At 32.6% G+C, this 10,943-nt stretch overlaps 2 protein-coding genes across 2 annotated transcripts; one reads left to right on the plus strand and one right to left on the minus strand.

Moving 5' to 3' along the window:
• Positions 1-2,324: 2,324 nt before the first annotated feature.
• On the plus strand, positions 2,325-3,860 carry LOC123922338. The gene has a single exon (XM_045975064.1). It carries the CDS (start codon positions 2,325-2,327, stop codon positions 3,858-3,860), a length of 1,536 nt encoding a protein of 511 aa, XP_045831020.1.
• A 3,984-nt stretch (positions 3,861-7,844) lies between these two features.
• LOC123924646 (protein EARLY RESPONSIVE TO DEHYDRATION 15-like) lies at positions 7,845-8,740 on the minus strand. The gene is made up of 2 exons (XM_045977599.1): positions 8,353-8,740; positions 7,845-8,217 (listed from the first exon to the last, which is right to left on the minus strand). The coding sequence occupies exons 1-2, from the start codon at positions 8,606-8,608 to the stop codon at positions 8,069-8,071; spliced, it is 405 nt and encodes a 134-aa protein (XP_045833555.1). The 5' UTR covers positions 8,609-8,740; the 3' UTR covers positions 7,845-8,068.
• Between the last annotated feature and the right edge of the window lie 2,203 nt (positions 8,741-10,943).

Raw genomic sequence — 10,943 nt, forward strand, 5'->3', positions numbered from 1 at the left:
TAAGTGCAATGGTGGTGTTGAAATGAGTTTCAACTGCAAAAAATTGCCCAATGGGATGTTGAACATGGTGTTCAAAATGACATGGAGGAGAGAGGAGTTGAAAGTTTTCAACTGTGTTGAATACTGATGGAGGGGACACTTGGCGAATTTTTCTTGGTCTAGAGGGGCGCGTGCATATCACGCACAGAAAGGAGGGAGTGGTGTTCATGAAATGTGGAGAGAGAAAAAACTGTGACACATGGCTGCATTGTTGAGACAAAATCCTATTTTGATGTTTTAAAGATAACAACCCTTAATTAAATTTTAATTTGATTCTGATCATTTTGTGATCTAACAAGTGCTCTTGAGTGATTTAATTTAAGAACAGATGCAATGGATTAAATTAACCTTGTTTCACTCATAAGAAAAGAATCAAACAAGTTTTAGACAAATCTGCAGTAGAAGAATGATCTCAGATTGGTCTCCAGACTTGTGTATTCTAAGGCATAAGCACTTATTCAAGTCAACTTGGTACAAGACAAGAATGAACTTTTAAGTTGGACTTATTAAAGGATCATAACAGTGCAAATAAGTCATTTAAGGCAAGGAATTAATTTTGGTTCTTGAGCTTACTCAAATAAGCTTCTTTAAGGAATAATAACTTCACATCTTGCAACAAGGCCTTATGTTCTCATAGAACATCATTAAAGAAGATAATCTAGACCAATAAGAACTCAGCAACAAGTACATAAAGCTTGCATAGAAGCCTCACATCTGAATCAAGTACAAAGCTTATGACAAGGGTGGCTACATTCCCCCATAAAATAGTACTCATCTTACTATTCATGTGTCCTTTGAAGGACAAGTGAACAGTGGCTACTCTATGCCTTTGATGAAGAGTTTACAGCTGGTTGACAACTTGCAACAACTTGCAACAGCTATATTTTCGTTGGACCTTATCCACACCATCTCAGAGAATGGTCTCCAACGTCCTGGAGAATGATCTCCCAGTTTCTGCACTTAGGTGGCAATCTTATCCAAATGAATTCAAATCTTATTTTCCCACATGGGAAATACATTTGCAACGGATATACACTCAGAGACAACTCATTGACAGTTGGTGGAAGAATATTTCTGACCAACAAGTACAATGTGACAGTCAGAGACCATTAGAAGAATGATCTCCTGGAGCATCTCAAAGACAAAATCACATGGGCTGTTTTGTTTCTCTCACAACGGCTAGTTCCTCACTCACAACGTATATGTGTGATGTCCAAGAAACAAAGGAGCATCTCCATCTATAAATAGCACGTTGGTTTAATTGGAAGAGTAAGAACTTGAAGCACACAAAGCAATCTAAATACATTCCATCTCAAGCAATCAAGCTCTTCTTTTCACTCATACTCTAAAGCTCTCTAGAAATCTAGGATCATATTTTGTAGAGTACTTTGAGTGTATCAATTTGTAAGCTTCACATCCGGTTAGGTGTATAAGCTTAGATCCAAAAGAATCATTGTTAAATCTTTAGGATTCTCTCAAGTCAATTGGGTATAATTGATTGAGGTTACCTTGTAAAGGTAGATCAGCTGAATATAGCTGGATACTTTGTGATCTGGATTTAGGTCATAAAGGGTTCTTTGATCTGGGCTTAGATCAAAGGGAAGTTTCTGTAATCTTGGTCTAGATTATAGTGGATAATCTCACGCAAGTGGGGACTGGAGTAGCCCATACTATTAAGGGGTGAACCAGGATAAATTCTTTGTGTGATTCTCTTCTCCCTTACTCTTTTATTTTGTGCAAACACTATACACACTAATCACTTGATTATTTGCACTTACATTTTAAGGAGAACGTTCTCCAGTTGATCTAACCATCAAGCTTTTGTAGGCTGTTATTGTCTAACTTTATTTTGCAGTAGAAAATTTTAAAGGGTCACAATTCAAACCCCCCTTCCTTGTGACAAACCTTGTTACTTCATTTGGCATCAGAGCACTGCCTCTAAAGTCTAAGCATCTAACAAGTGCTTGAGGAAAAGATTCAGGAAGGAAGTAATGTCTAAACCTGCAAAATCCATCTCAGAAGGAGGATCATCAACTAGACCACCTCTTTTTGAAGGAAATGACTACTATTACTGGAAAGACAAGATGGAACTATTTCTTAGATCACAAGACATCAACATGTGGACTGTTGTAGAAGTTGGAGACTATACTCCACTGGTCAAAGATTCATTCACACCAAAACCACAGCTTGAGTGGACAACTCAGGAATCTGACAGGGTACTACTAAACACTAAAGCTCAATTATTTATTAAAAGTGCTTTGTGCAGGGAAGAATATGACAGGATCATGGAATGCAAGACGGCCAAAGAAATGTGGACTACTCTTCAAACACACCATGAAGGAACCAGCCACATAAAAGAAACAAGAATTGACATAGGAGTACGAAAGTTTGAACTGTTTGAAATGAGTAACAGTGAAACTATAGATCAAATGTATGGAAGGTTTACAGTTATCATAAATGAGCTAAACTCTCTTGGTAAAAAATATACCACACATGAGAGAATAAGAAAGCTACTAAGATGTCTACCAGAAGAATGGAGACACATAGTAACTGCAATAACTGTAGCAAAAGATCTTAAGAAAATGGATCTTGAAGATTTCATTGGATCTTTAAAAGCTCATGAAGCAATACTTCAAGAAAAGAAACCAGCAAATAACAAAATGATTGCTCTAGAATCACAAGTAAAAGAGAACCTTAAAAGAGAAATAACATGTGATGAAGAGAATCCTCTTCAACAAGATGATGAGGAAGAAATGGCTTTTCTCTCAAGAAGAATCCAAAGGCTGATGATGAGAAGAAATCAAATCAAAAATTCATTTCCACCAAGAAGAAATGAAACTGATTTAAGCCAAGTAAAGTGTTACGGATGCAATCAAACTGGACATTACAAAAATGAATGTCCAAAGCTGAAGCAAAGAAAACCTCCCTACAACAAATTCATGATGGCTACATGGGACGATCTAGAAGAATTACCAGAAGAAGAAGAAGCAAATGTCTGCCTAATGACCAGAACCAACTTTGATGAGGTAAATCTTGAACCTTGTTCATCATGCATGAAAACTGAACAACTATTTGATAATCTCTTGTATGATTCACAAATTACTGCTCAAAAGTATGATCAACTTAAAAATGAACTCACTGAAAGTATTAAAGAAAGAGATGAGTATAAATTTGAACTTACTAAAGTCATCAAAGAAAAAGATGAGTATGAAACTAAAAATAAAACCTTAGAAGACACTTTAAAAAGAGTTCAAAATGATCTAGATAAAGTATCTAAGTTAAGTAAAGAAGAAATTATTGTTCAACAAGAAAACTTAGGACTAAAACAGAATATTTCACTTTTAGAAAAAGACATAGCCAAATATGTAAAAGCAACTGAAACCTTTGAAAACATCCTAGGTGTTCAACAAAGAGTAATTGATAAAAATGGAATAGGCTTCAAAACTCATCAAACAATTTATGATAAAGTTTTCTTACCTAAAAAAGATCAAAAAGTAAAAAAACTGTTTTGTTCCTTCTGTCATAAACATGGACATATAAGATACTTTTGTTTTAAGAAAAGATCAAAAAATTCTGTGAGAGATCATTCTCCAGATAATCTCCAAAACTGGTCTCAAAGGAATGCATACACAAAACCATCTCATAAGAGAATGCATTTTAAAAACACTAACCAACAAGGACCCAAATCCATATGGGTACCAAAAGTCTTACTAAACTCAAATGCAGGAATGTATGCTAGCAGTCAAGAAAAAGCCATGGTACTTGGACAGTGGCTGCTCAAGGCACATGACTGGAGACAGACACAGCTTCCTTTCCTTTGAAGAAAAGGAAGGAGGAACCGTTACCTTTGGAAATAATGAAAAAGCTAGCATCAAAGGTAAAGGTATAATAGGTAAAATTAATTCTGCTAAATTAGAAAATGTTCATTATGTAGAAGGTCTAGAACATAACTTAATAAGTATTAGCCAATTGTGTGATAGTGGTCTTGAAGTCATTTTTAAAACTCATACATGTGAAATTAAACAAATATCTTCTGGAAAAACACTTTTTAATGGATTAAGAAAAAAGAATGTGTATGTCATATATCTAGATGAACTGCCTGTTGAATCATGTTTTGTATCTCTTGAAAAGGATAAATGGATTTGGCATAAAAGGGCAGGACATGTAAATATGAGGACAATTGCAAAACTTTCTCAACTTGATCTAGTAAGAGGATTACCAAAGATAAGTTTTGACAAAGATAAACTATGTGAAAGTTGTACAAAGGGAAAACAAGCTAAAAGCAGTTTTAAACCAAAAGACTTTATTTCAACTAAAAAACCTCTTGAGCTACTTCACATAGATTTGTTTGGACCTGTCAAAACTACCAGTCTAGGTGGTAAAAACTATGGTTTTGTTATTGTTGATGACTATTCTAGATACACATGGGTTTTGTTTTTAAAAAATAAAGATGAATCTTTTGAATCTTTTAAAATCTTTTGTAAAAAGGTTCAAAATGAAAGAGGTTCAAATATCATCTCCATAAGAAGTGATCATGGTGGAGAATTTGAAAACTCCCACTTTGAATCATTCTTTGATGAAAATGGTATTTCTCACAACTTTTCTTGTCCAAGAACTCCTCAACAAAACGGAGTTGTTGAAAGAAAAAATAGAACCTTACAAGAAATGGCAAGAACTATGATAGACGAATCCAATGTTGAAAAATACTTTTGGGCTGAAGCTGTCAACACAGCTTGCTATATCTTGAATAGAATGTCTATTAGAAAAGTTTTGAACAAAACCCCTTATGAACTTATTTGGAAAGATAAAAAACCAAATGTTTCTTATTTTCACATTTTTGGGTGTTATTGTTACATCTTAAATATTAAAGACAATCTAGGAAAATTTGACTCTAAGTCTGATAAAGGAATCTTTTTAGGATACTCTTTAACATCTAAAGCATATAGAGTTTATAATCTAACATCAAAATCTTTGGAAGAAAGCATGCATGTAAAATTTGATGAATATGATGATATATCATGTGTAAGAAGCCTCACATCTGAATCAAGTACAAAGTTTATGACAAGGGTGGCTACATTCCCCCATAAAATAGTACTCATCTTACTATTCATGTGTCCTTTGAAGGACAAGTGAACAGTGGCTACTCTATGCCTTTGATGAAGAGTTTACAGCTGGTTGACAACTTGCAACAACTTGCAACAGCTATATTTTCGTTGGACCTTATCCACACCATCTCAGAGAATGGTCTCCAACGTCCTGGAGAATGATCTCCCAGTTTCTGCACTTAGGTGGCAATCTTATCCAAATGAATTCAAATCTTATTTTCCCACATGGGAAATACATTTGCAACGGATATACACTCAGAGACAACTCATTGACAGTTGGTGGAAGAATATTTCTGACCAACAAGTACAATGTGACAGTCAGAGACCATTAGAAGAATGATCTCCTGGAGCATCTCAAAGACAAAATCACATGGGCTGTTTTGTTTCTCTCACAACGGCTAGTTCCTCACTCACAACGTATATGTGTGATGTCCAAGCAACAAAGGAGCATCTCCATCTATAAATAGCACGTTGGTTTAATTGGAAGAGTAAGAACTTGAAGCACACAAAGCAATCTAAATACATTCCATCTCAAGCAATCAAGCTCTTCTTTTCACTCATACTCTAAAGCTCTCTAGAAATCTAGGATCATATTTTGTAGAGTACTTTGAGTGTATCAATTTGTAAGCTTCACATCCGGTTAGGTGTATAAGCTTAGATCCAAAAGAATCATTGTTAAATCTTTAGGATTCTCTCAAGTCAATTGGGTATAATTGATTGAGGTTACCTTGTAAAAGTAGATCAGCTGAATATAGCTGGATACTTTGTGATCTGGATTTAGGTCATAAAGGGTTCTTTGATCTGGGCTTAGATCAAAGGGAAGTTTCTGTAATCTTGGTCTAGATTATAGTGGATAATCTCACGTAAGTGGGGTCTGGAGTAGCCCATACTATTAAGGGGTGAACCAGGATAAATTCTTTGTGTGATTCTCTTCTCCCTTACTCTTTTATTTTGTGCAAACACTATACACACTAATCACTTGATTATTTGCACTTACATTTTAAGGAGAACGTTCTCCAGTTGATCGAACCATCAAGCTTTTGTAGGCTGTTATTGTCTAACTTTATTTTGCAGTAGAAAATTTTAAAGGGTCACAATTCAAACCCCCCTCCTTGTGACAAACCTTGTTACTTCATGCATTTGATTGGTTCTCCGAATTTTTATCCCATTAATACTTTTAACTCAATTATTTCATAGCAAATTAATTTTTTATTTTTTTTATTTTTTCACCAAAATTCATAATTTTTTTTTGTCTATAAATAGAGACTTGGTTCATTTGATTTGGACCCAGAAAAAAAACGAATTTTTTCACTATAATAATCTTATTATTATCTTCCTATTAGTGTTAATCTTGATGTATTAGTCCTTTTTTAGTGAAATGGATCTCAATAATCACTTCAACAACACTCAAAAATCTTTTAATCATCCCAACAATTATCAAAATCCAAATCAATTTTTCAACCAACATCCTCAAAACGTACCTAATTTTGGTTTAACACAAAATTTCAACCAATCATCCTTTGTTCCAAACTTTCATCTATATTATGAATCTATGCTGAGAAATTCATCTCAAACACCCCCATTTTAAATTATTTGTATCGTACTAATCACATTGCTTGTGTGTTGCATTGCATTTTAAATTATTTGTATCGTACTAATTACGTTACTTGTGTGTTGTATTTTAAATTAAGTTAAGATGATTTGTATCGTATGAATTATTTAAATAAATTTTGTTTTTATTAAAAAAACTAAAATATAAATCGTTAAGTGTTAATTATTTTAATTTAATTTTAATCGATAATTGTAATTTTATTTAATCATAAAAATAAAAATATAAATTTAAATAAGAATATGAAATAAAAAGTGGTGGGGTAGAGAAAGTGGTGGGGTAGGGTGTTGAATATAAAAACCATTGGAGAGGGTAAAAGTTGAATGTGTGTTGAATGATTAGGTGGAAGAAAGAGAAAATGATGTGGAGTGAAAAAATGGGTGTTGAATGTGTTTTGGTGTTGAAACCATTGTGGGTAGTCTAAGTAGAGATAGTAATTATGTCGCTAATAGCTTAGCTTGTTTATGTTTGTTCTTGTAGTTGATTGGGTTGTGTTAAGGATCTTCCTTTCATCAATTAAATGAAGTGTTTCATTTCAAAAAAAATAAAAAATAAAAATACTTATATTTTATTATGAGATTAGTGACACATTTTCATTGCTAAGGTCATTTATGTTTAAACTTTTAGGTTTGTCCTATCCTAGGTAACATACCTGGATTTGGTACAATCAGCACCAAGTAATCAGCTAAATCAGGATCATTTGATCAAAATGAAGACTAATATTTTAAGGTAAAAAATTATTATATTTTAAAAAATCAAAACTGCATTAAAATCAAAGTCCTCTGATTTTGATCAAATGGCTATCAGCTACATACTATAGCTTGACGGCACCGAAAATGAATGCAATTAATCCATTTCCTGTAAATCATTCACCCAAGAATGAATGTGAATTGAGAAAATTAATTTACCATGGCTTTGACCCTTATCATAAGTCTAAAACCGTTTTTTTCAATAATCGTTTCACTTCTATTAGTATTATAATTTCTTTCACATCCGTAACAATTTTAAAACGTATAAACTAAATAACGCCAACACATTAACATCACAACAATAAAACAAATCATAAAATAAACAAAAAAAAAATGTCACAATGAAAGAAATTGTTATTTTTATTTTTTTAGAGTTTGTGTTACACTGACTGAAACTAGATCAAATCAACAAAAACAACAAAGAAAATAAAAATGAAAATTAAACTGGATTAGAAATCATAATAACTAGTTATTTTTTTACTAAGCCTCATCAAGTGACTCATTTTTTTTTTATATACAAAAACACAAACATCTATCTTTTCCATTAGCCACCAACCACCACAAATCTACCTGGGCTGATGAATAGCCCGTGGGCTCACTCTGGGCTTAACAATCTTCGGAGCCTTTTCAGCATACCTTGGAGCTTCAGCCCATCCATTAGTTCCTCTCCATTTCAAATCCCCCAATTTCATCAACTCTTTCCCTTCTTCGTGTTCTACACGCGCCAACAAAAAAAAAACACCAGATCCATTAATCCAACAACAACCTTAAACAGATCAACCTCAAAAAAAAAAAAAAAAAACCTTAAACACATGAAAAAACATAAATAAACAAAATTAAAACAACTTACGTTGTTCAATTTCATGAACATGGAAAAGATCATCTTCATCAAGGTCAAAATCGGAAAAATCGTCGTAATTTTGGTTGTTTTGTGGATCTTGAAAGCGTTCACGGAGCCAGTAATCTTGAAACCAAGGTGAAGATTGAACAAGGGCCCACCATTCTTCTGAGAAATCCTCCACCGTACGATAGGCTAATGGGACGAACATTGGAGCGTTGGGATTCAATGAGGAGGAGGTTGTTCTTGGAGCAGACATTACTTCCATTGTTGTGATGTTGCAAAGAAAAGAAGATAAGAATGAAGTGATGATAAAGAAAAGAGTTAAGTGTTTTGGTTATGTTTGGTGCTTATCCATAAACCTATGAGTCACTATTTATAGGCCAATTTGATGATAACGTTTGTAAAAGATAGAGTTAGATATTTTTAGTAATAAAATAACGTTATACACATTTTGTTGACTGTTCAGATTTATCAACATCCATCCCTTGCCAGCGTAAATTAGTTTTTACATAATATTATATTATAAAAGTTAAAATAAAAACATCAATTTACCAACCGTTAACGGTTGGTTGGTCAAGTGATGATGGGTCAGAAGCACCACAGTTTGATTCTTCGTAATTTGTGATCGGAATGAGATGTAATAACTTGATGAAAGAATTGATCTCAAATCAAATTATGTAGACCAGTGAGCTAGATACTGTTGGTAAAAAAAATAAAATTAATTTGTGATGAAAACCTGTCTGGTATACAAGGTGGATTTTCCTCTTACAATCGAATTTTCTTCATACTTATGAGTTAAAAATTGAACACAGACAACATATTTAAGAGAACCAAGACACTTACCACTTAAATTAATTCATTGTTGGTGACTATCATCTCTTCTAATACGAAATAATATGAACATAAATTCATAAATAGAAATAATTTATTTTACAAATCAACTTTGTAGAATTGAGCTCAATTGTAACATTAGATAAATGTCTATGATTTATGGACTTTTAAATTATCAACTTCCTCGGTCCCTAAATATAATATAGGAATCCCTACCAATAAATAAGATTATTAAAAAAATTATTATAGAGTAATAATTTTGTTGGACTTGTGTAGAACTATTATTAATTTGTCCTTTTATGTTTAGGTGAACACTCCGATAATATTAATAAGGGTTAAAAAGAATGATAATTGTATCTAGAAATTTGTATAATTTTTATATTTAAGAACAAATTTATATTGTTAAAGGTTTCTATAATTAGGGAAGAGGGAGTAATATTTAATATTTTTAATTTACTTTTTACAAAAACTTTTTTTTAGGGAAATTTATTAGCGATGCTCGTAATAAAAGAAATTGACAAGTTATCTTTGAATTTAACTCAGTCGGTAGAATATTCTATTAGATATAGGGGCCGGGATTTGAATTCTAATCATCCCACTTATCTACTTTAAAGTAAAATTTTTAATCACTAAACTACTTAAGATAAAAAAAAATACCGAGTAAATAAATAAAATTATGGATAAGTGAAAAATGGAAAAGGAGAGAAAAGTGTATACTCCCTCCTGTCCTTAATACAAGAAGAAATTCACTTTTTAGATACATTGAACTATTAATGTATCTAGACTATATTATTGTCTAAATATATTAATATTTCAATGTATCTAAAAGTCAACTTCTTCTTATATTAAGAATTTAGACTATATTATTGTCCAGATATATTAATATTTCAATATATCTAAAAGTGAACTTATTCTTATAATAACAACCGGATAAAGTATTACTCAACGTGATGCGTGTGATGTGGCTAGAGGCCAAGTAAGTGTATGTTTGGTTTCAATTCTGGAGCAGCCAGAATTGATTCTGGACATGTAGAATGAATTCTGACTTGTTTGGTTCCTCAAAACTAGAATTGATTCTGCCTCCAGAATGAATTCTACTTGAAGCTAGAAATTGTAGCTTCTCATTCTAGAATTGATTTTTACACTCAAATTATTTGTTCAACTCACTTTTGTATGAATATATCCAAACATAAATCAATTCTATCAAACTCAATTCTATCAAAATTAATTCTGTCAAACTCAATTCTATCAAAATCAATTCTGTCCACCGCAGAACCAAACACATACTAAGAGTAGATGGAAGAAGAGAACGCGGTATTTGGATTGAGCCACCGTTTTTAGATACACGTTCATTTGAGTCTATGGGCGTGCGTGGACCATAACGTATTCATAGTCATGACTCATGATTGTGATGGCATACCATTATTCTTATCCATATGCTGTATTTTTAATTAATCATATAAATTTATAACACATCATTTTTGTCTCTTTCCACGTAGACACTCCCAATGTTACGGTCGGTGACACAATCTTTTCCTCTTTTTCATTTTGGAAATGGTCATACTAACCGGTGCCCCGGGGCACTGGTTAAGGAAACCAAAAAAGGAAATTTTAAAATTGAAAATAGAGTCTTGTTAACATGTGCCCTAAGGGCACATGATAAGATATACCAAAATAGAAATTCAACATTTAATGATACAAGAAATTTAATGCTTCAAAAGTCAAAATGCACAAATTAGCATTTAATAATTTCTATTTTTACTTCCTTA

Source organism: Trifolium pratense, linkage group LG4 (genome assembly GCF_020283565.1).
Source record: "Trifolium pratense cultivar HEN17-A07 linkage group LG4, ARS_RC_1.1, whole genome shotgun sequence".
NCBI lineage: Eukaryota > Viridiplantae > Streptophyta > Magnoliopsida > Fabales > Fabaceae > Trifolium > Trifolium pratense.